The 27,081-nt window shown below is 38.9% G+C and overlaps 1 protein-coding gene across 4 annotated transcripts in view; it reads right to left on the bottom strand.

The window, feature by feature from the left end:
* foxp4 (forkhead box P4) overlaps positions 1–27,081 on the bottom strand; it is a 244,257-nt gene that overhangs the window by 98,408 nt on the left and 118,768 nt on the right. For all 4 annotated transcript variants that reach the window (XM_039749164.1, XM_039749167.1, XM_039749166.1 and 1 more), the window contains exon 4: positions 6,289–6,411. In XM_039749164.1, the coding sequence (XP_039605098.1) occupies positions 6,289–6,411 (123 nt within the window). The remainder of the gene's footprint in view (positions 1–6,288; positions 6,412–27,081) is intronic.

Below are 27,081 nucleotides of genomic sequence, written 5' to 3'. Positions count from 1 at the left end.
TCAAGGAGGAGTTTAACATTAATTTTTAGTATTTGATTTGCTGACACTATCCACAAAGTAGTAAATCGAAAGTAAAAAGCCTGTAGCTTTTACAAAGAGACCATGCATTTCAAAGAGCACAATGCCCTGCCAATTTATCATCTTAGGAAACACAATCTTATGAATTTAAAAGTAAAAAAAGAAACAAATTAAAACTACCTAATATCTATCAATCAAACACAAGTACAACACTGATTTGTAGTAATTAATTTGTTGACACAATAAATAGTAAACTAATAACCTGAAATTTTGTCGATTATATGAGCAAATACAGTATTGGCTTTTTTGGTTAGAGATCTGTAATCTATACTAATAAAAGGCAAAGTCCTCACTGACTGACTAACTGACTCACTCCTCACTAATTCTCCAACTTCCTGTGTAGGTAGAAGGCTGAAATTTGGCAGGCTCATTCCTTACAGCTTACTTACAAAAGTTAAGCAGGTTTCATTTCGAAATTCTACACGTAACGGACATAACTGGAACCTACTTACGTACATATATACGGCCATAGCCTGCAGCTCGGTCACCGTGTGAGGTGGAGTTACGTCCCTCATCATCACGCCTCCCACATAATTGAGTGCCTGCCCATATAAGGCCATCCGTCAGCAGCAATCCAATAGACACGCTGCTGCTACATATTCGCGGGTGAAGGACTGTGCTTATGCAAACGAAGATGAGATGGTCAGGGATAGAATAGGCCATCCATCCATCCATCCATCCATCCATCCTCTTCCGCTTATCCTGGGTCGGGTCGTGGGGGCAGCAGCGTAGGCAGAGAGACCCAAACTTCCCTCTCCCCGGCCACTTCTTCCAGCTCTTCCGGGAGAATCTCAAGGCGTTTCCAGGCCAGCTGGGAGACGTAGTCCCTCCAGCGTGTCCTGGGTCTTCCCCTGGGCCTCCTCCTGGTTGGACGTGCCCGGAACACCTCACCAGGGAAGCGTCCAGGAGGCATCCTGATCAGATGCCCGAGCCACCTCATCTGATTCCTCTTGATGAGGAGGTGCAGCGGCTCTACTCTGAGCCCCTCCCGGATGACTGAGCTTCTCACCCTATCTTTAAGGGAAAGCCCAGACACCCTGCGGAGGAAACTCATTTCAGCCGCTTGTATTCACGATCTCGTTCTTTCAGTCACTACCCATAGCTCATGACCATAGGTGAGGGTAGGAACGTAGATCGACTGGTAAATTGAGAGCTTCGCCTTACGGTTCAGCTCTTTTTTCATCACGACAGACCGATGCAGAGCCCTCATCACTGTGGATGCCGCACCGATCCGCCTGTTGATCTCACGCTCCATTCTTCCCTCACTCGTGAACAAGACCCTGAGATACTTGAACTCCTCCACTTGGGGCAGGTTCTCTCCCCCAACCCTGAGAGGGCACTACACCCTTTTCCGGATGAGGACCATGGTCTCGGATTTGGAGGTGCTGATTCTCATCCCAGCCGCTTCACACTTAGCTGCGAACCGATCCAGAGAGAGCTGATGAAGCAAACAGGACAACATCATCTGCAAAAAGCAGTGACCCAATCCTGAGTCCACCAAACCGGACCCCTTCAACACCCTGGCTGCGCCTAGAAATTCTGTCCATAAAAGTTATGAACAGAATCGGTGACACAGGGCAGCCCTGGCGGAGTCCAACTCTCACTGGAAACGGGCTCGACTTACTGCTGGCAATGTGGACCAAGCTCTGACACCGTTTGTACAGGAACCAAACAGCTCTTATCAGGGGGTCCGGTACCCCATACTCCCGGAGCACCCCCCCACAGGGTTCCCTGAGGGACACGGTCGAATGCCTTTTCCAAGTCCACAAAACACATGTAGACTGGTTGGGCAAATTCCCAAGCACCCTCTAGGATTCTGCTAAGGGTGTACATCTGGTCCACTGTTCCGCGACCAGGTCGAAAACCACATTGTTCCTCCTGAATCTGTGGTTCGACTATCCAATGGACCCTCCTCTCCAGAACCCCCGAATAGACTTTTCCAGGGAGGCTGAGGAGCATGATTCCTCTGTAGTTGGAACACACCCTCCGGTCCCCCTTTTTAAAGATGGTGGGATAGAATAGTGTTTGGCACAAACTCAGCAAAAGTGCGAGAGAAACATTTAAGTGCCGGGTCTTAGCTAACATTAAATAATGCTGTGGACATCGCAAGATCACACAACATAGTACAAGCACAGCTGAGAACCTTTGATGCATGTAGTCCGAGCGGCTCACGTGAACTGACTGTGAATGCAGTACGCAGAAAACAAGCAAGAGCTCCAAAGAGAGCTGAACAAAAAACGCATTACACAATTGAGAAGGCAGCAAAAGAATATGAAGCGAGTGACGCATACAAGCATATTCATAAGTGCAGCTACTGCGGAAACAAAGCATGGTGTAAACCTTAAGTTTAAATTAAGTTCCTAGACACGCTGCCGCTGGCGTTTGTCATGCCTATGACGAATACGATATTCGCAAGATACAAGTTTAATGAGAAGATGCATTGTCGGGTCTGAGTTAACATTAAATAAAACCGTGGACATCGCAAGATTGCACGAGATAGCACAAGCACAGCTGAGAACCTTCGATGCATGTACTCCGAGCGGCTCACGTGAACTGACTTTGCAGGACCGGGAAAGGTAAACCCATGCATGCAGTGTGTGATGTCTCAGATAAAGAGGAAGACGAGCTGCTTATTGATGCAGTAGGAAACGAACAACCCTGTGACGCTGAACAAGCCTTTGTACACATATCAATAGGAAAGCAAGGTATAAAGCTTAAGTTTAAATTACGTTCATAGACACGTTGCCACTAAATATTCGCAGGCAAATCCACAATTTAATACCGGGAATGCCTGTTAAACATCTTAGATTCACGAGTACCGATTTGGGTAGTAATTGCTATAACGGAGTTAAAATTGCTGGTGAAGGACTGTGCAAACGAATAGGAAAGCAAGGTGTAAAGCTTAACTTTAAATTAGGTTCATAGACACGCTGCCGCTGGCATTTGTCATGCATAAGACAAATACGATATTCGTGAGATACAAGTTTAATGAGAGGACGCAGGATATAAACAAGACTTTTCATCACTTTGTAACGGAGTTAAAATTGTTGGTGAAGGACTGTGCTTATGCAAACGAAGATGACATGGTCAGGGATAGAATAGTGTTTGGCACAAACTCAGCAGAAGTGCGAGAGAAACTTTTAAGTGCCAGGTCTGAGCTAACATTAAATAAAGCCGTGGACATAGCAAGATCACACGAGATAGCACAAGCACAGCTGAGAACCTTCGATGCATGTACTCCGAGCGGCTCACGTGAACTGACTTTGCAGGATTGGGAAAGGTAAACCCGTGCATGCAATGTCTCAGATAAAGAGGAAGACAAGCTGTTTATTGATGCAGTAAGAAAGGAACAACCCTCTGAATCTGAACAAGCCTTTGTAGACATATCAATAGGAAAGCAAAGTGTAAAGCTTAAGTTCATAGACACGCTGTCGCTAAATATTCGCAGGCAAATCCACACCTTAATACCGGGAATGCCTGTTAAACATCTTAGGTTCACGAGTACTGATTTGGGTAGTGAACACTTCGATGAATGAAACCTGTTATCTTTACAACGGTTGACAAAAACGGAATATAACTTGAACACAACACATCCTCCAAATAAGAACCTGATTATAAGAAATAATGATAATCAAATCCTTGATGACAGCAACACTCATAACAGTGACAAAACAATTACATTGACAATCATGTTACGTTATTTTTAAAATGTTTCCTTTTCTTTTTCATAACTTCTTTAACATACTACTTCTCCGCTGCGAAGCGCGGGTATTTTGCTAGTTCCAAATAAAATGCTTTATTGATCACTGAAACTTATCCCTTCAATCAGTCTTTCCACAAAGTGAATATTTTACACCAAAAGTTACTACAATGCGTGGCACGTGGCTGGGGGTGGTACCCAGCCGGGACCCCCAGGAGGACCGGAGGAGGGCTTGTGCCTCCTCCAGATCACGAGGGGGCAACCGCCCTGGTTGTGTTTGGGGCCACGGGTAGAGGGCTTGGAAGCCCAACCCTGGAGGGGCCTGTGGTCACCACCAGGGGGCGCCCCCATGCCTTTGGAGCCCTGGACCTCAGCACTTCCGCCACATCAGGAAGTGCTGGGGAAGAGAGAGGGACACCCGAGTGCTTCCGGGATACAGCCGCACTTCCGCTACACTGGGGTGTGTCCGTGGAAGATTGTATGAACCCACCTGGAGCACATCCGGGTGATTATAAAATGGACCGCCTCCCTTCATTCAGAGCTGGAGTCGGGTGAGGAGAGGACTAAGCAGGAGAAGAGAGTGGAGGCGGTCTGAAGGAGAAAAGGCAGTGTGAGAAGGGCCTGGGCTTTGGGGAAAGTGGGTTGTGTACACTTTAATAACTGTAAATATTAGTATTGTAAATAAAGTGCGGTGGTGAATTTGCCATGTCTTCCTGTCTGTGTCCCGGGCTTCGTCCACAAATGTCACAATTCTTCTTTACCCATCCATCTACCCAACTACTATCAAACCAGCTATGACCACTACCTAAAGTATTCTTTACTCTCAAAAGGTGTGGCTTCTGAGCTCAGGTCTATTCCAGTTTTCTCATCCAAATCCCAAGCATTAGAGCATTCCAAACAAAGCTACACTTATACTAGTATTTTTGGCTCTTAAACTGCTGTTATCAGCCAATTCTGGCTAAACAACCTGTGAGATACAGATTTCCTCAATTTCCATTGAGTCAAAAGGAGCATTGATCTACACACCAAACTCCTTGGAGCAACATAGCTGCAAGAATGACACCTTTCAAGTTCTCACTTTTGTGCAAGAGCATAATATTATGATTAACTTCACCAACTTTCTTCCATACAATTTAAAAGTGCCTCCAGCGCTTTGTATCATTAAAGCAAAACAACTTTCTGAAGTCCTGCCAGCTGCTGCTTCTTTATTTTCTTCTTCTCCTTCCACTTTAAACAAAGTAACATCTTGAGAAATCCACGCCTAGCTTGCATGAGAGATAACATGACTTCATTTCTTTTGGTACGTTAGGTCAAAAGGTGGGAGGGCGTTGTTTGCATGCGTGGCGCTATGTAAAATATTTGAGAGGCTTGTTCAAGAGAGGTGTTTGTTCATTCAAGTCCGGCTTGCCACTCCTCTTGCCCTGAAGTAATAAAAACATTTGAGATAACTGATGTCTTTTCCTGATGCGACTCAAAACACCAGTTTTTGTTTACATGGTGGAAAAGCCAACAGCTTTGTGCAAGATGTCCTTGCGGTCGCGTAAAAAAAAAAAAACTATATTGACAAACAGGGTGTGTTGCACCCTGAATGGGACCCTCCGGGTCTAGATAACAACACATCTGTTGGATAAAATAGAGAGAGCAATAAAAGACATAAGCCTCACCCAGCCTGCCTGAATCCTCCTCATCTCTAATTCCTGCTGTCAGCTTCTAATCCTTAACTTTGTCACCAAGGCAACTTGGAAGAAGCTGCTCTCCTTTAGGATCAATGCTAACTTCATTCCAGGATCTGTTCCCAATCTTTTAATCTGTTTACCTGTCTTTCTGTCTCAAAAGGTAATTTGCGGGCTCCCGAGAACCCAAGTTACTAAGCGATAAGGAGTCTAACAGGGAAGTCGTAATCACTTCAAACAAGGTGACGGTGACTCTGACAAGAGAGGTGATGGTGTACAACTATGGGTCAAAGATGGTCTTTCTAGGGGCAGAATAGGGGAACCTAAACTATGTTAAGGTTATTGTGGGCTCTGCAGATTTGTAACATAACAGCTTTGGGCGAAAGGAAATAAAGTAAAACAAGCAGGCTCATATGCTTTGTGCTAGTCTATAATTAGATTGCACTAATACAACGGTATTCTTTTATTTATTTACCCTACCAAGTTAAATGGATACAACAGGCTAACATTGACAATTACTTAAACAAGCAGGGTAAAAATCTGTAACTGTTGCTCTTAAAGAAATGTACATGTCATTGGTACAAGTTTGAAGGTCTGCAGTAGATGATGTCTGATACTTTCCTTTTTCTAATTGGCACTGACCATTAAGAACTGACATAGGCTGGACCGTCCTGCAGTTTACGCAACTAGCAGTTAAGTGTAGCTTTCATATGTGTTATTGAGGTGCGCTTATGCTGCATTTAATGACAAGAATGTGGCCTAGGGATCAACTCAACAGCCTCTACATTCATACTATTACTGAACCCATAACAAGCTGTATTCTGTCATGTTTCCTACCTGTTGCAACATTAGAGCTTGCTGCTGCTGGAGAAGAGCCTGCAGCTGTGGAGGAGACAAGATCTGCTGCATCTGCTGAGGTGTGATCATTTGAGGGGTCATCATGGCCACAGACACAGGAACCTACAAAACAAAGGCAGAAAGACATAGGCAAATTGAGAAACACAATACTTCAGGACAACCTTCACTTTGGAAGTCAGAATTACAACAGACCAGAGAGAGTGTGAACAAAGACCAAATATAATGAGTAGTGATCATTAAAAAGCAGTAGATAACATCCAGAATCATGTTAAAAAACAAAGGTTTTAAGTAACTTATATAGGCAACAGTATGCCTGTGTGAAACTGAGCTACCAGAAAAATCTGCATCAGTAAAATTCCAGTTTGAGAACAGATGTGAAGACTTTTAAAATAATTTGCCTTAATAAATTCAAAAGGTCTGTGAATGGACATAAATGTACAAAATAAGCTGACCCAGATAATTCTTGAAGTTAAAAATCTGACCTTCCAACACAATCTGTGCAGACATGAGAATCTATCATGAATGTGGCCTCCTAAAACAATGTGACTGTGGAGGGTCATGAGCCGGAAAATCTGTAGAGGATGTGAACTTTCACCAGAGTTTGCTTTATAAAGACACAAAACCTCCACTTTCGAGTGCAGATTTGACCTTATACAATAATATTCCTCAGTAAAGTCATGACCTGACTTTGTCCATCCACAATAATATGTCTTTCTAAAGACAAAAAAAGACCAGTTTGAGTAAGCAAATTACTACTAAAACAATCTGCTCATGCAGTGTCACCAGCTGATCAGTTTTTAGTCAAAGGATTTAGCTTCTCGTGCATTCTACTGATGTTAAGTCTTGTTTTGCACTCTTAGTATAAACTAGTTTATAAGCCCGTGCTGTAAAAAGCCTGGAGTCCTAAAAACTATTGAAATCATCAGAAAAAAAAATTAAATTTAGAGATGTCAAGTAATTGAAAGGAACTACCCTGGGCATCTTTCTCCTAGGAGGATTCGTTTTTCTGACGTGCTCGCATTGCTTGTGCAAAAGTAAAAGAGATATCGCTTTTCCAATCTTAGCGGCTAAGCGACTTTGTCTTTCTTCTGAGGTTTCATTTTGCTGACGTGCTGGCCTTGCTTGTGTCATTAGTGGCTAAGCGAGTTTTCTGTTTCCTCAGAAGCGGAGCCCTTACCCCAACTCAACCTCTCACTTCCGGGCCAGACAGACACGCACACTTCCATGCGTAGACGTTTATATAAAAGATATGTCCATACTAATTTGCATCAGTAAACACATGAGCTGACCACTATGCTTGTGAACATAATTTCTACTATAATCTAGTCCAGCAAAACCATGAGTAGTCTACATTTCTAGAACAATACAACCCAGTAAAGACACAAAAGAGCAACACTGATCAATGATATTTCCTCTTATAACAATGTGTCACAAGAAAGTAATGATATGTCCAGTCTAAGTACTTGTATAACCTTTCAACGAAATGTGCCCCAGAATAGACTTAAGATCACCTCCTAAATTAAGTGTTAAAGAGGCGATCTGCCCCAAGGAAATCATTAGCTGGTCAGTCAGATCTTGAATAGGAGCTTTTAGCATGTTCTAGACTTGAAAAGCCAAGATTCAGTCTTTGGAGGGGATATATATATTTATATGATAATCACCCATTAAATACAAAGCTTTAGTTTCATGCTCTCCAGCCTCTCATTTTATTTGTGGAAGAACTGCCATTCCTTTCATGTTGCTAACAAATCACTGCACAGGCAAACTAGGTTTCTCACTGCTTTTGCTTAAGTTTTTTCCTGCAGAACACAAAGCAAACTGCTTGCCCGTTGTTTAAAGAGTTGAGTTGGTGTGTGAAGGACTTGTTTACCTAGCACTAAAGCATGCAGGGCAGGCAGGGGCTAGAGAGGGGGTGTAGAGGGTAGGCTGTTATCTCACATTTTACCTGTGTTAACAGACAGTACTGTTCGTTATTTCTGAATTACACAGAAAACTCCAAGTGTCACAGATCCGGCTGGAAAACAAGAATAAAAAGCTTGACTTTTCACCCATACTGCGCTACACTGTCTCCCTACCCACATATTTGCATTCATTTGCTTTTCTCTGAACGCATGACTGCTCATATTTTGAGAAGCCTATCTGTGCAAAGCCTGGGGGAAGAAAGAGCTGTCAGTTACAAATTAAATCTGTAAAGAACTGATTTAACTTTGTAAACAAGATTTCTCGTAAATAAGAACACTTCTCGCTTAAAAGGCAATGAGGCCTGCTTTGGGGGGGTGGCTCTGATGTGATTTGAACTCCAGCATAGCACCTGCTGAGTTATTCCGCCTAAAGACAGGGCCCCCTGCAACGTCAACCGGAAATTTACACCCAGCCCTGGTAAAAGTCAGCATTAAAAGCAGGGGACCTCCAACCAAAAAAAAAAAGCAGAAAAAACTCAGTTGCAGTAGTTTAAAGTAATATGGCTTATTGTAAAGGCACTGTTACTCTGTGTACTCTCTCATGAACTCAGTTGTTTATTATCCCTGTCACTGGAATACCAATATATCTGTGTAAAGACTCCGAACATGTGCAGGCATAAAACTTAGAAAATATTTAATTCACACCTAATCATTTTAGTGGCATGAGGTATAGTGGTGGGCACTTCTGCCTTACCGCTTCAGAATTCCGGGTTCAAGTCAAGTCAAGTTTATTGTCATGTGCACTTAGTATAATTAAATTCTAACTTGCATGTCTGCTTATGGCATGGCATGGCTCCTGTCTTTGTTGGGTTGGTAGGTTCTCCACATGTCTAACCAGGATTTCTCCAGATATTCGGGATCTCTTTATCTGAAAGATATGCAAGTTAGGCCAGTGCCAGCAGTGGTTAAGGAACTGAACTTCAAATTTTTAATCCAGTTGTTCTCAAAGTGTTTTGGACAAACACCCACTTTGTCAAAGTCAAACATATAGAGGACCACCTATGGCCAACAACCACTCATTATCAAAAAAATCAAATTGCAGTTATTACATTCTATTGTACAGCTACTCATATGAAAAACACTGTAATGATCCAAGGTACAAAGAAGAAGAGTTGGTACACAAACTCAAATAGTGAGTTATTAGGCATGAAGAGGGCTTATTTTAAGAAAGTGTCTCCTGAAGAAAGAAAACAAAAATCCAAACAAAACTCTTACACTCTTTTACTGCTCTTCAGTCTCTTTCTGTGAAGCAAGCTAATTCTTATACTCCACCAAACTCTACAAGCTACCATGTTGGCTCCTTTTTGTTGGTTTTACCTGCAGGTCTCTACCTCGCACCTGGGGTCTTCTCTCAGGTCTGGGTGGCATACACTGTCCCTATTTGAACTTCCTGACTACAAGGTGCCTAGACCTGTCCACTTGGAGTGAAAGTCTGTATTAATGTTCAGACCTTGTTAGATTAATGTTTCAAAGTCCCAGATAATGCATAATAAAGAACTGAAGATTGTGTTATGGGACAGAGTTTGAAACTTAATCCATCAGAAGTAGCATCCACGTGGAATTAAGGGACTGCTATTGCCAAGGGTTGGCTCTTTAACAAAAGAGTCCTGCATAGTGAAGGAGTTTGGTTGGAAAAGAGAGAGACTCTGAGTTGGAAGAAATGACGAAAGAGAGAAAGAATGGGATCAATTGCTACAACCATACAGGATCAGAGTGGAAAGGTTTGGTCCAGAAGTAAAAAGATGTTATCATCTACAAGAAAGTCAGATAAGGCACCCTGTGGTTGGTGTCTTAAAGCCATTTCATGTGGCCTTATTAGCAAGAAAGTCCATTTAAGAAAGATGACTAAGTTAGACCACGTACCATCTGGTACATGTTTATGGACCACACTTTGAGAACCACTAATTTAATCCACACTTTGAACTATATGGATTTGAGCAAGTTACTTAGTCCGCCTATGCACCACCTATTAAAAATGTTTCAGTAATTTATTGAGTATTAAAACAATGGCTTAATATGGTGTTACTTATATGAAGTAATTATAAAAATAAAAATTGTTTGTTAGCTTGGTACTATAGTGTATGGGGCAGTGTGCACTACAATGGGGTGACATCCAGGCTGGGATTTATTTTTGACTTACATTTGATGCAGACAATGAGTGGGTAGATGGATTATCTGGTATTGAGGAAAACTATTGCTCGGTATCTTCCCCTTGACTTTCTTCCTCATTCATTTATATTCTGCTCAGGATCAGAGGTATAAACAAACAAGACACACAAAAGACCCTCACTACTATTGCTGTCTTCTTTATTTTTAACCTGTTAAGCAGCTCACAGGCTTTTGACAAAGTATAAGCAAAAATAATCAGTGTCACACTCCATAATTCACACATCCGTCCAACATGTTCACGGTGATTTCTTTCCTAATAGCTACAAAAGTCACCTGTTACATCATTTTGTGTGTACCAAAATGCAGTCTTCCCATTAGATCACAAGGCCACAAGCTGAGATATCGGTGGGATAAGAAGACCTTGTGGTTTAAAGTTCAACTGCTTAGCTACAAAGTAACACTGCTTTCAGACAGCCTGTCACCTAACTTTATTAATTACAATCCTAAAAAGATTTTCTGATGATGTTTACTGAGAAAAAAAATCATCATAATTAAGGCTGACTGTTATGAATTTGGAAAGAGAAGAATTACAAACTCATTTCTAAGGTGCCAAAAAGAAAAGAAGGAAGTGAGAGATCTGACTTTTTCAGCTCTTGGAAAGACAAATACAGAGCGAAGACACTTCATCATTAAATACAAAACTGCTTGTGTTTTTGTCAATTGCTTAGAATATTAAGTTACTGAGTTGATGCTCATGAGGAAAATAATCAATAGAGGTGTTAAAAGCAGGAAGCAAACTTTTATAAAGAAGGCTTCATAATCAATTTCACCAATTTCAAATTTAAATCTTAACCATGAACAATGTTAAAAAAAGAAGCAAAACGGATCTGAAATCAAATAAATTTTTTTCAGAGGTAATGAAGAAAAATATATAAGCAACTGCATATACAACAGACAGAAATTATTTTGAAGAGTGACAAATACACACAGGTGTAGTTCTTTAGTAGATTAAAAAAAGTTAACATCCCAAAATCTCAGGATTACACATACAAATTATGGACAGTCCATTTTTACTTATAACTCATGGCTATAAGATGACATGTTAGTATTATAGAAAATAAGCAATCATTGCAATATACAGTACTTGGTTAAACAGTTTAACATTTAAAGTACAAGGTCCAATTTAGATCCAATAACCCACTGCTTACATGTGGTTTCTGAACCTTTGCATTCTTTGCAGCTATTTCTTATTAATTTACTGTTGTAACAATAAATGTCACTACTGCTTGAAATCATCCTAAATTAAATATAAAACATCTTAAAGGTGATCACTGGAAGAAAGTCTTTCAGTTTTCTCATTGTTCACCCAACTATCCAGTCTTCAAAGTTGAAATCAATCCAAAATGATGAGAAAAAACAAAATAAAATAAAACATAAACATTTAATTTTTTATTTGAAGAAGCCATCTTCAGTGAGTGGCTACTTATACCCATGTTAGAGCAACTTCTTCAGGTGTCTGACTAGTCAGTCTCTCCCAGTAAACACGTTGCCTTTAGTTTTCATTAAAGTAATTTTGAAAAAGGTTTACAAAATTAGTTCTATGACAATGGTTTTACTAATCTGCCAGTTTGACTACTGATAACGTATTCTTTTGATATGTGTATTATTGCTTGGTTTAATTTATTATTTCTTGCTCTTTGTATAAAAATCCTCTCTCTTTTGCACTACAATAACACCTTTGTAACACCTTCCATCTTTATTAAGAAATACAGGGAGCTGGCTGACATGACTATGCTCACATAATATACCAATGATATATGTTGGTCATTATTTTAAAGAACAAAATCTCAGTAATGTCTAATGTTTCGATCCAAAATTTTCCATTGAATTAATTAAGTAGAAAAGAAGTATTTAACTATTTCATAAATATTCAACTTCAAATTTAAGTGGCTTTTTTGTCATACCATCCATACACAGTACTGGAGCATACAGTGTATACAATAATAGTAGATAATAATAGTAGATATATAGATAGATAAAATGTATTATTATTATTACCACCATTACTACTACTACTACTACTACTACTACTAATAATAATAATAATAATAATAAAAATGATAGTAATAATTTAAATAGAGATAGATAGATAGATAGATAGATAGATAGATAGATAGATAGATAGATAGATAGATAGATAGATAGATAGATAGATAGATAGATAGAGGGCAGCACTGGTGGCGCAGTGGGTAGCGCTGCCGCCTCACAGTTAGGAGACCCGAGTTTGCTTCCCGGATCCTCCCTGCGTGGAGTTTGCATGTTCTCCCCGTGTCTGCATGGATTTCCTCCGGGTACTCCGGTTTCCTCCCTCAGTGCAAAGACATGCAGGTTAGGTGGATTGGCGATTCTAAATTGGCCCTAGTGTGTGCTTGGTGCGTGGGTGTGTTTGTGTGTGTCCTGCGGTGGGTTGGCACCCTGCCCAGGATTGGTTCCTGCCTTGTGCCCTGTGTTGGCTGGGATTGGCTCCAGCAGACCCCCGTGACCCTGGGGTTAGAATATAGCAGGTTGGATAACAGATAGATAGATAGATAGATAGATAGATAGATAGATAGATAGATAGATAGATAGATAGATAGATAGATAGATAGATAATATCAACAACTAACAATAAAAACAACACTAGTAACAAATGTACTGCATACAAATAAACTACTTGGAGCAGATCTGACAGAAGGAAGGGCAGCACAATTCCAAGCTACAGTACACCTTCTGCTAGATGAAAGTAGAACAATAAAATCATTAAACAGGTGGGAGAGTTCCTTCGCAATGCTAGAGGGTTTGCAGATGCAATGCTTAAAAAAGCATCCTTAATGGAAGACAGAGAGTCCACAGTGATCTTTTCTACTGTGCATACTATCCATTGTAGGATCTTGTTCCAGACAATGATGCAGCTGAAGAATAAGAATAAGAATGCTCTCATTGGAGCCCCTATAGAATATGGTGAGAATAGGGGGTGGTAGGGTAGCCTTACTAAGTTGTCGAAGGAAGTGGAGATGATGTTGTGCCTTCTGGGCTATGTAGGTGACATAAATTGACCAAATAAAGTCAGATGCCAGGTGCACACCATGGAATTTGGTGCTCTTGACTAATTCCACCTCAGTGCCATCGATGTGCAGTGGGAAATGGGCAGCATGGTCCTTTTTGAAGTCAAAAGACGTACTGTTGCACTCACATCAGTCCACCAATCTTATCTCCATTCAGATAATATGTTTCAATAATCCAATAATAAATAATAATATACAGCATTTTTGGGTGAGACATGCATATGACAAATTCTTTCAAATCATTAAAATCAGTGACTGACTTTGCAATTACGTATTTTGTACAGCATGTGTGCAGTATTGTTTTTCCACAGACTGCTTTCGCAACAAAGTGGTAACAATAAAAAGTATGATGACATATAATATCACCTTCTCAGTTATCCAATTAAGAAGCATGGATAGAGCTTGGCTACTGGAACCTTTTCTGTAAGTATTGATCACAAGGCAGGAACCAACATTGGACAAGGTGCCAGTTTAATTAATTTAATCTTAGTAAGTACACATTTAAGCCCTGGGTGCTATACACCATTACAAACTGAGAATAATTAAAATGTAAACTGCATACACAACATACTGCTTGTTTGCAACAATTACGTTCCTAAAGTTTCCACATGAAAGACAACAGAAAAAAAATCTAGTTCCATAGTTCAAATGTGCCAGGTCATACTGTATCTATATAATTGAAGCAAACAGAAGATAAAGTTAAACACAGAAGGTAGAAGCAATATTTTTTCTAAGATAGAAGATTTTTAAAACTTACAAAGTCTGATGGCCACAAGAAATGAGACAAACATTATACTTCTGAAAAATGTTTTACACATGATACATTTTTACACAAACTCAAACAGTTAAATTTAAATTAAATTCTCACAATGGCCACACATATGACCACAAACTACAATAGTAGAAAAGGAACATGCTTTGCATTCTTCTTTGCCCAGAACCGACTTTGCTGACTGACTTTCAGCCAAAATTTCACCCCACAGTGATCCAACAGAGGTGACAGATTAAATACCCGTCATGCAGGTACATGCATATAACACACTGGCCTCTGTCTAGAGAGTTGAATTTAATTATGCATCAATCCAATTTCAGTGACAGGGCTGGGAAAAGCCATATGCTGCCTTGACAAACATTAAGCTTTAGATGGGATGCCACTCCATCACAAGGTGCAATCATACTAATCTCCCCATTCTGCCATACTGTGCCACTTTACAGCCTGCTATTAGCCTCAATGGTGTTATAAGGATTTGAGATTATATATTGGGTATGTGCGAAAACTTGAGACACAGGAAGAACATGATAATTCCACACAGTAGTAAAAGCAGTAAGGTAACACAGGCTTCTGAGTTGTGATCCAGCACTGCTTACCACTGTTCTGCCACGCAACATCATTTATACAGTAATGTAGTTTACTGTAATAAAGCCTACAAGTACATGTGAGCAATTTAGTAGCCGAACAATCTAGCTATGCTAATTGAGATATTTTTGCTTATTCATCCATCCATTATACAAGCTAACTACATATATCCTAACTACAGGGTCACGGGGGCCTGCTGGAGTCAATCCCAGCCAACACAGGGTGCAAGGCAGGAAACAAACCCCAGGCAGGGCATCAGCTAACTGCAGGACACACACACACACCAAGCACACACTAGGGACAATTTAGAATCGCCTATGTACCTAACCTGCATGTCTTTGGACTGTGGGAGGAAACTTGCAAACTCCATGCAGGGAGGACCCAGGAAGTGAACCTGGGTCTTCTAACTGCAAAGCAGCAGCGCTACCCACTGTGCCACTGTGCTGCCCTATTTTTGCTTATTTCACTCCAAATAAAAATATATTTATAAACTCTTTTGAGCTAATCATGTGATCAAACAGAACGTTTTCATGGAAAAGGAGAATGTTCAGGGAGGTTTTATGTGTTTTTTTCCCCAGGTGGCAGAGGTAAAAACACTGAAATTGGTTACATAAGACAGGCAAGAGTCTATTAGGCAACATTTCTTATCTAAGTAGCTAAACCAGAAATTGTTGTCAAGGAAACAATTAATTAGTATCAGAAGTCCAAACCAAGAATATTTGTTTTTACTCCATTACATTGTAATGGTCTTTCCTTTATTTTGTACATGAGGTACAGACAGTTCCTGTAATCTTTCGTTGTTAAATAACATGCTGTCGGATGCATCAATTGGCATAGGCATTGAAACAAAAAGTGAGTGAAAACACAGTGAAGTTATCAACAAGTATAAAAAATAGAAACATACTGTAAAAAATTATTTTCAAAGAAATCAAAACTAGAAACCCTCCAAAAGTAACAACAGGTAAATTCAAACTGCAAATGATCCTGACATATTAATTGATGCAAATTATAGTAATGTGTACCTATTGTTTCATTTGTTGAAAGCCTAAATACTTTGTTGTAGGTTACTTTTGTTAATTGTGTATGGCCAGTACAGACTAGCTCATTTTGTCATGGCACAACTTCAATATAAAAAATTAATAGTTAATATTATACATAATAACGGCTTCAGAGTTTTATAGCAAGGGGGGCCAACTCCGATCCTGGACAGCCACAGTGGCTACAGGTTTTCATACTATTTTCTTAATTGGTGACTAGTTTTTGCTACTAATTAACTTTATTTAATTTATTTGCTATTTAAGACTCTGACCCTTTAAATCAGGGCTGAGCAACGTCACTCATGGAGGGCTGCAGTGGCTTCAAGTTTTAGTGCTAACCCGACTGATCATAAGAAATCGTGTAATTCTGATGAAGCATGTATTGTTCAAGTGACATTTTGTCCTGCTTGTTCAGATTTTGAACCCTTAATATCTTATTTCAGTCTTAAACAGCTGTGATCATTGTTTTAACTGCTCCTTATTGGTAATATGATGCAAATGACAAAGGAACCAACAGTTCTGCGTCTAGCTTGTCTCCATTTTCACCTGTGTGTATTCATCATTCACTATTTGGTGTATATTCATCAGTCACTATTTGGTTTAATTAAGTACTCTGAAGGAAACTGAAGAGAAAGTGAAGAACTGAAAATTACTCATCAACTTTAGGCTTCAAATCACTTGGATGATACCTGTTTCACTAGAAAGGAAAAAAATACATAATTTAAGAATGAACTGATATAATAGAGTTAAAACAATAGCAAGCCATGAAATTAAATAAGATATTTTATTGGTCAGGATTGGATCTAATAAAGAAAATGGTTGGAACAAAAACCTGCAGCCACTGTGGCTCTCCAGGATCAGAGTTAGTCACTCATTCTCCAACCTGCTACATCCTAACACAGGGTCATGGGGGACTTCTGAAGCCAATCCCAGCGCCCAACACAGGGCGCAAGGCAGAAACAAATTCCGGGCTGGGCGCCAGCCCACTGCAGGACACACACACACACACCCAGCATACACTAGGGATAATTTAGGATTGCCAATGCACCTAACCTGCATGCCTTTGGACCGTGGGAGGAAACCGGGGCACCTGGAGGAAACCCATGTAGACACGGGGAGAACATGCAAACTCCACGCAGGAAGGACCCAGGAAGAGACCCCATGTCTCTTTACTACATGCCAGCAGCGCTACCACTGCGCCACCGTGCCGCCTTCAGAGTTAGTCACCCAGGTTTATAGTCATTATAAGATGTAGAATAGGACCAGTTTATCTGGTTGTTGCCACTTTTTCACAATATCTAACACTTCTACCTATCCCTTCCAGCTTTTTCTTGTGTTATCTTTTCTGACACCCAATGCTGTCCAAGAACTGCTTAACCCAAGCAAACAGAATAAATATATTTATACATGCTGTATTATTTAGAGAAGGATTTCATGAACTAAAAAAAGTGAGGATGGTTTTGATAATTTCCTAAATTCTATTATAGGCTGCATTTCATTTCTACCGTACATTTCCACCTAGCAAAATACACTTGAGTACTTGTGCCCGTGAGGCAGAAGGAAGATACTAGAGAAGGAGTGAAGCTAATTTTGCATCTTAAAGGAAACTGACATGTAGCATTTTTTCAGCTATTACTAATATATTCAGTATCTCAATTTAGGATACACAGAGCCCATAGCTGATGTTAGTAAACATGATTATTAATAAAGGGATATAAAGTACAGAAAAACAGGATTATAATAATGTGTGTATGTGTGTTTGATAGAGATATCCCTATTCATATTGTCCAACACTGTCATGCTTTTGATTCACAGCTGGCGTGGTGGAGTTTGATTATCTTTGCCTCTTAGTAAGACTATTTATGACCCTGTATGGGGAACAAGCTTTATGGTGGTCTGACAGAAATGGATTCATGTTTTGGCTATGAACATTTCATATTTTATTCTCCTACCTTTAATGCAGAGTACTGCAAGCTATGTTAGGATAAATGCAGAGACTTTAAATCCTATACAAAGAAATATTAATATAGTTATCTGCCAATGTGATGTTTTCAAAATCTACTGGTTTACTCAAATTAAATAATTTGGTCTGAAATGATCATAAGTTTATGTAACTTTGATGATGTCATGTTGTGTGTGTTAATCTCAATGGGATTTCATTGTGCAGCCCCGCCAATCGCACCAGCTTATTTTCCAAAACAGAATCGCTTATTATGTTATATGGAGGGTACTGTTTTTTACATGGGATGTAAAACTCTGTGGATGGATCAGTCCTGAGGAACCTGTGTGGCTGAAGGTTTATGTTCCAACCAGTTTCACAATTAGTGAGTCACTTTATCTCCTTTAATTAGCTTTTTTAGTTTTTTCTTGTCTCTTATTTCGAGTTTTTACAATTATAACACATTTAGAATATGTGTATTTTTGCTATGGCTTTAAATGCTGAACTCTTTTCAGTTGTTTTCTTATTATTTGTTTCTGTGTAATTTGTCCCTTAATTGTATCCTAATAACGACAATTAACAATGAGTAGAAGCAGGTACCCAGGCAAACAACACTGAATACTGAAAGTCTGCACAACTACCATGTTAGACCCACTAACATTTTCATTAATAAATAACAGATTAAATAACAAGAACATCTGGAAAAGCAGAATGAAAATTGAAATGATAATGATGATGAACATCTTTAAAAAATAAGACACAAATAATAAGAAAAACACTAAATTATCCCCATTTAGCACGTATTACTGCTTAATAAGTTCTAGTAAACATTTACCAAACTCAGTTTTGTAATTTTAGCATTGACCCCAAAACACAGAAACTGTAAAATAACATCTTGTGTAATTAGGATAGCAGTCCTAATAAAAACATATCTTAGTAGGAACAAAAACCTGGAGCCATGTGGGGTTTCCAAAACTGTGTTTTGGAACCACTGCTTTATATTTATGGCAGGTAGTCTGGTCTACTAGCTGAGGTAAACCACAAGGCTGGTTCAGTACCCACTACTGACTCACTGTGTGACCTGAAATGAGTTACTTACTATGTTTATACTCCAGTTGCAAAAGTTGCAACCGAACACTTATTAACTACTTTGTAATTGTGTTCAATATAGAAACACACTTTAAGTAAGCAGTGGGTTCTGATGGGGTTGTATTGTATTTATTTGCGTGATTCAAAATAAGTCTCTTAACCTTTCTGCACTCCAACATAAGACATGTAAACAGATGCTTTTAGAATGTTGTTCCATATTTGAACATGGCATATAAAACAAAGTTTATGTTCATAAGAATACTGAAGCCTGGTGGCTAGGGCATTTGACCATTTTCACACTTTCATATTTTTTCTTCCAGGAGGCATTGTTGATGGGTAGACGATCTTCTGATTATTCTAAACAGTGGCAAAATCACAAAAGAAAAGCTTCTATTATGTCCCTCTATGTTCAAATTCTAAACAAAAACATCCTTGCCAGAGTTTCAACAGTCTTCCAACTGATGAAACATAGTGAAGAAAATGGATCCACATAATCACAAATGATAAAGGACCACATTTTCTCACACGCCATGGCAACACTTACTATTTGTAGCTGGCATTTTAAATCTGATAAGTACATAAGGTTTACATACAGCCTTAGTGTTGATGCTGTGCCTTATGAGCAGCTGCAACAACTTTGGCGTTGCACTGATATGGGAATCAGATTTTGAAAGGGCAAACGTTTTCTCTGAGTTAACGTGTGAGAGTCTGTGCTGATATAAAACAGCACAGCAGCTCCCTTCTCAATGGAAAAAGACCATGCATTATATACAAATTAATGTGATGTAATGTTATTAAATGATTTTTTTCTAAGTTACAATATGAACCTTAACTTGAAATTCTGTATGTACACATGCATCATGTCAAGAAGTTAATAACTCACACACCACAAACATGAACAAAATTTTGAAAAAAATACAAAAATAGATGTTCACAATGTAAATATAGATCAAATACGGTTATTGTATAACATTATAGTTAATTTACCTTGCTTATTCTATGTTACAATATATTAAAATCATTTGAAATGGCACGTGCTAATATTAAATATAAAAAAAATGGCTAGCTGAAACTGTTAACACAGTAGTATAAGAAAGTAAACAAACTTACCTTAGTAATTAAAAAGAAATTATTTCATGAATATTTTAGTCTTTGTCTAGTTTTGATGCTTTTGGTGTGTAGTGCATTTCAACAATACTTTCACTGCAAAAATTGATTACTGGAATTGGACGTAGAGAAATGGAATACATATGACCCACTGCTGACTAACTAACAGGAAGTAGATTTACCTGTTGATGTGCCATTTATAAATTTTGTGAAAAGGTCTAATTGAATACTACAGATAATAATAATAATAATACATTGTATTTATATGGTGCCTTTCACATGCTCAAGCCAAAATAAGCCATGTGAAACTCACTGTGATTAGGTGTTTGTCAGTAGTCCATTTGGACTGATATTTTAATCAAATCTCTAAGAGGCAGTATTTGTCAAAAAACTTGGAACGGCATTATAAAACATCACTGTATAAAACAAAGCGTTATTCTTGTTGGAAAATTGACCTGTTGGCTAAAGCGATTGATAGTACATCACTGAGTAAAGTGCCTTCTCATTAGTGTATCACTTAATTATCACTGCACCAGTTGTAGACATCAAAAACAAATGAAGGAAATCTGTAAGACAATATATTTAAGATTCCTGGAAAAAAGAAAACCAGTTGAAACATACTGCACTTGCCAAGAACCAATGGGTGATACCTGATATAAAAAACACTGTATAACAAGGTTTGTGTTCATGTAGGTAGTGTTGGCTACTGTTTAAGGAGTTGGCCCACAAATTAGAAATGTGGAAACATTTTTTATACAGTATACATGCAAAAACGTTTGTAATAGTATTCATTATAGAAAGATATTGAATAAAACAAAGTTTATATTCATGCAGATTATGTGGCCTACTGGCTAGGTTATCCATCAGTAAAGTATGAATTTTTTGTGACACAGTCTTACTAGTTACTTCTACAGTTGGATAAAGATGAAAACAATTATAAAATTCAGATTTATATGCCTTTTCATAAAATGTCAGATAATTAAATGTAAAGTTGATGTAATATTCAGATAAATGAATGATAAACTTTGAAAGAAATAAAGCGGCTAGCCTAACAAAATAACAGAAAAAAAAATCACTATATGAACAAACCCACACCATAACAAGCATGGGTTCAAATTATGAAGGGAGAAACAAACTCTGGTAAGTCGGAGAAAAAACAAATCTCAAAGCCAAATTCATCAAACCCAGTTCTTGTATGTGTACTGGACAGTTACACATCAGTAGAGAGCCAGTTAATAGCCATTCAACTGGGTGAAGCACAGTGATTTAGAGTGCATGTAACATTATATATTGCAGTTTAATAAGATCAACCAGACTGTACCACACCACGAGGCTATGCCAAAAAAGAAAAAAAAAAGTTGTACTGCAGAACAACAATCTGTCCTTCTCTTTCTCCCTCTCTCTCCCCATTTCTCTTTTTCTGCTAATAATAATTCTAGGGCCTCTAAGAGCTACATCTTTCAAATTAACAGTGGTGACAAAAAATTTAAATGCAATTAATGAATGCCTGACTTCAAATTGTTAGCTTTTTCAGCCTCTTCTATTACCCATTCAATTCACATCTTAATGAAAAAAATCATTTCTGCCTAGAGACAAAGCCGAATGAAAATATAATTCTGCATTGTGAGCTGCTTTAGTTAGCGCCCGTCAAACCGCTAATGGCACCACTTTTGTTTTCCTGTGCCATTCTGAAACCCCGGTGTCGAATTGCATGCTCCGCACAGGGTATGTAATCGCCCGCCTTTGTGATATTAGATTATAGGGGCAATTAATGCCGTCAAACCTTAACAACTCAGTATTCAGCGCGCTCGTCAGCCGAGCGGCCCCGGAATGGAAGGTGTTATAACTCTGGTAATTATTATGCTTCCAACTTGAAAATGTCAATGAACGTGTGTATAAAATAAAATTTATGGGTTGTCACCAGGAGAATGGGATGCACAAGAGCAATTAATTATAGGTTTTCATTTCCAAGCTTCGACTGACAAGCGACGGCATAGGAAAATTAGCGTGACGCCAGGCCTTTTCTCAAGTACTGCCATTTGTTCCTATTGCTGCCTGCATTACGCTGCTGTGAATTTTTTTGTTTGTCGCTGCCCCCACCCGCCACCCCCATCTCTCTATGTTGAAAGTATGGAGTTTAGGTATGTAATCGTTGATCTGCTGTGCCTCTGTCTTAAGTGCCAAGCAGGGTGTTAGCATGGAGGAGCGAAACCAGCTCTCTTTGTATCATTCTGATGGTTTTTTTATTTTAATTAACTGGCACAAAAAGGACATAAAAAAATCAAAAGCCAGCTATGGTGATATGTTAATGCTTTTTCTTTTTTAAAGTCTTCAGGCCATTTTCTTTTTGTAAATTCTAGCATATAAAAATATATATATTTACAATTTAATGAGGTTCCATTCTACAAAAGAGGGTCACAGGAGCCAGAGTATATTCTGTACACAAGGCAGGAAACAACCAGGGTCATAAAGCTGTTAACTATACTCACATGTCATCCATCCATTCATTTTCCGAGCATATCATCCCAGTCCAGGGTTACTGATATTCAGAACCTGCTGTGGCAGTACTGGGCATACGTTAAGAATTAGAGATGGTTTTGAATAATTGATGAATAAATAATTAGCAGAGCTCTAAATGGCAAATTGAAAAATTGGCTGCATGTATTTTTTGTGAAGGAGGCCATGTATGCATTCATGAAAACCCTTTTTATCAGATAATCCTGACAGTAGACCCCACGCTGCTGATCAGCATCACATATATTTCACAGGGAGATTTCAACTCATTCTAAAGTCATCCCCACCTTGAAGCAACCACAGAAATCCAAACGTAAGTACATTATAGCTCATTCATACATCAATTCATGCAACTTTGTAACCCATTTGTTTCAATATATGGTCATAACCAGTGTCTATCCTGGCAGAACTGCATGTAAAGCAGGTACCAACACTGATCAGGACGCTCCACTTGGCCAGTTTAGTCACTTATTTAACCTTACATGCAAGTCTCGAAGTTGCAAAAGGAAAAGCACAATTATTTTTCCTCAGAGACCATGCATAATCTAAAGGCAAGACACCTGGTCAAGAAGAAAAAAACATATTACAATGTTTATATGGTGGCAGGGCAACCTCCTTCACCAAAGGATGCTTCATATTTTTTTTCCTAAGTAAGCACAAGCAACTTCAAGACATGAATGTGACATCACACTCACACAAATGTCATGACAGGCTAAAGAAGCCATTTCAGCTGGTAATATTTAAGCACAGGAAGGAACCAGGGTATTCAAAGAGAAAATCTACATGGATCCAAGGAGAACATTCATAACACATTTCTCTGAATCAATCTACTCAAACTTCTGGGACTGTTAAGATTTTTCCTGCTAGTATGTGTCCACTTAACAATAAAGAAGAAGCTCTGTTTTTCCCTACTGAGTGACAGGAGGCAATTTAAACCTGCAGAATACAAGGGTTTAATATACAGGACATGTCCAGTAAAAACTAAGACTGAGAAGAAAAAAATTGGGTAAACAGGTCGGACTGGGCTCATCCAAAATGTAGTGATTGGCTTTGATTATACTGAAGAAACTTATCATTTTTTTCCAGTGTTGGAATGTGGGCTTCTACAATGATAATTGAAGAAAAAAAATATTATATTAAACTGCTTGCTCCAGGCAATGAAATGTTCTAAATATACAAAAATGTATGCTCCTCAGTGTTCAATACAATTCCTTCTTTATAATTAACTGTGAATCTTAGTGTTGGGAGTAATCTTCTTCGTACTTCCCAGTCCATGAGGACATCACAAAATGCTTTCAAGGAACTAGGTCATTCACCACAACACTGCTGGTCATGGTGGCCATGGTGGTGGTGGTGGTTGGGAGCATACACTGATACAGCGCATTGTCGCACCCACCACAAGACGACCCACCTCAGGATCCCAAATATAAGTTGAGTTCAGCCGTGCAACAGGTGACACCTCAGCACCACACTAGTTTCAGATGGAATGGTGTGAGCTTTTTTACAGAGGCTGGAGTGCCAATCCTGCCACCAAACTCCAAATTTTCCCTTGCAAGTTGGAGGATCCGATTGCAGGGCTGGATGCAGATTAACGTCATACCCAGGATGGAACAATTGCAGGTTAAGGGCCTTTCTTCTATGAGAAATCCGCAGAACCTTATTTATTTGATGTCACACTACTAGGCAACTGCAGCTACACACCTGAAATTTATCATTAAACTTTTTAGTTTTAGGATACTGGTTCAGAAACCAGAGTATAATTCCTGCCTTGGTCATTGTGTGGAGTTCACATGTATCCATGTAGAATTTCCTCTGGGATCTCTAGTTTCCTCTCATACCCTAAAGACATACAGGCTGTATAAATTGGCAGCTCCAAATTACCTTGGTGAGAGTTGGTGGGTGTATGTCAGTGTGCCTTTCAAGGGAAGGATATAGGCTTCTGCATTGCACTCAGTGAGTCTAGGAATAAGCTCCAGCTTCACATGGCTCTATGATGGAAAAGACGATTGATGGTATTTATGGAAAAAGTGACAGACAGACAGACAGACAGACAGACAGACAGACAGACAGACAGACAGACAGACAGACAGACAGATAGATAGATAGATAGATAGATAGATAGATAGATAGATAGATAGATATTAAACCATTGATACAGGCAGAAAAGAAAGTAATGTGTAAAATGTTACAAACAAATCCACATTTTTAACACACAAAAGTGGGCAATATAACACAAACAAGACTGATATATACAGCAGGATATTCAAGGTGCCACATAAAAAGCTAGAAACTCAGGAAGAAGTAAAGGGTACTTTATAAAAAGGCAGAATTAAGTAATTTTATAAAACAACTACTGATTTAACAATGTATAACTGCTTGAAATTAAATCAAATGAAAAATAACTAGCTATCCACATTGCTTCCCACATACTGTTACTATCACTGAGGCTCATTTACTCAGTGTTGTGTGAATATCCATCCTATGGCATGTTTTCTGAAGGGGCCAAAGGATCTTAAAGTTGACAAAAAGGATTAGAATGACATATGTCTACAAGGAAGATATGGAATGGGCAGCTTTAGTTGAATGAAGAAAACCACAAAGCTCTCTCCCTACAATCGTACAGTGGCATGCTGTAGATGCCAATCAGCTCATTACAAGTATCAAGATTTATTTACTACAGTGGTATCTAAACTCTCATACCAGGATGACTACTTTCAAACACTGTAACAGTTTAAAAAGAAATTAACTAGACAGCAATGGCTAGGGCTGCCCACTACTCTGTCACCTGTTTGGTTAATCAGTAGGTTAAACTCCACTTGACTTTTTTTCACAGATGAGTTGGGTTTGGATGGGAGGGGAAAAAAGATTCATGACTGAAAGTTTTAACACAACACACGCTGGTGTGACTTTCTGAGAAGTGTTGGGGCATCTAAAATAGCAAAGCAGCCACTCCATAAGCATCTCAAATTGCTCTCTAATGAGGAACCGTCGACTGCACCTCTGGAAATTCCCAACATCATTAAGATGCGGGGGTAGCAGCCAGGACTGTGAACAAGGGTCTCTTTAATTGACAGAGGTCAACTGCAATATGGAGGAAAAAGGAAGAGTGGGAAGGAAAATAGGATTGCTGGGGAACAGCCAGCATTTGAGCTAAGAGGAGGAGTAATTAGAATTGCTGTTTGAAGAGTAACTGATTAAGAAATGAAAAAAGGGGGATGTGCTACAGGATGAAAGAGACAGAGAGAGAGAGAGAGAGAAAGAGAGAGAGAGAGAAGCAATCAACAATGCAAGTACCATCTCAACATAAAATAAAAGTACTGATGTGAAGCAAGCAAATAAGTATCAAGGAATTCAGGGTCAAATCATTCCTTTCTCTGAATAAAGATAAATCCAATGGAGACAGCTTAAAAAACCCACATATACTACAAAGCAAGAGGTCTTTGTGCACACATACACTAGCATCACAGAATGTACGCTTCTGAACAACAATTTTACAATCTCACCTGCTCCTACAGCATTATGGCCCAGCATATACACAAAACACCTTGTCATTGAATATGGAAAAGAAGGTGACAAAGCTTAACAAGGATTCATTAAAAAGTGTGGGATGAAAGCAAGTGGCAACTCATTTTAAAGGGCAATCTGTGTATATTAAAAATGATGCAAGCAACAACACAAATGCCCAGGCCCTGCATGGCAGAAAAACTGCAGAATTATTACACTTGCTCCATCTACATACACATACATTATTTATATACACTGTGGAATAAATATATAATACTTACATATATACTACATTATACATATAGTCAGATACTTGCAGTTAGGAGACACCTTCAAGGCTCCAATTAAGTAAGCAGTACCACTTCATGGCAAGTGGGCACAGTTGCTAAAACCTTGTTTCCTTTTCTCCGCAGTTCTAACGAACACACAGAAGTAGACTTAGCCTATTTCTCCAGCCTCTTCCGGGTTCTACAATATACAGTATACTTGCTAGCCACCAGAAGAGGTTGTTCATTGATGGACCAGGGAGAGAAAGAGATGGAGCTCCTAACTTATGATATTTGCAAGCCTCACAACTTGTGTAAACTGGCTGTGGAGATTAAACCTTTTGAGTTTCCTTATTTTTCCTTTGGCCTTTTTTCCCTCAATTAAATCAGGTTCACCGTGGATATTCTTCCCTTGTCTCGTTAAATAATGTTACAACAAACATACAGAGACACATAAAGCATACTTGAGCAAACAGTAGACATAAATATATGCAATTGCTGGGAAGGCAGAAGGATGGTGGTAGATGTTCTATATATGCACAATGTCTTCAAAACCCTAAAGAATAAAACAGAACTATTATTTGAAGAAATATTACTATTTATGTAAGTACTTACCTATTAATATTTATGTAAGTACTTACCTATTAATCAACCTTTTTATATATGTATTTATTTAACTGATTTATACAATTCACTATTATGTTGTTATATTCACTGTTTACTGTAGTGCTACACAACGCACCACTCTATCACCCTTGTATTATTAATGATTTAGCAAGATGTAA

This window comes from Polypterus senegalus, chromosome 3 (genome assembly GCF_016835505.1).
Source record: "Polypterus senegalus isolate Bchr_013 chromosome 3, ASM1683550v1, whole genome shotgun sequence".
NCBI lineage: Eukaryota > Metazoa > Chordata > Cladistia > Polypteriformes > Polypteridae > Polypterus > Polypterus senegalus.
Note: the sequence above shows the minus strand (reverse complement) of the source record. Positions and strands in the feature narration are given on the sequence as shown.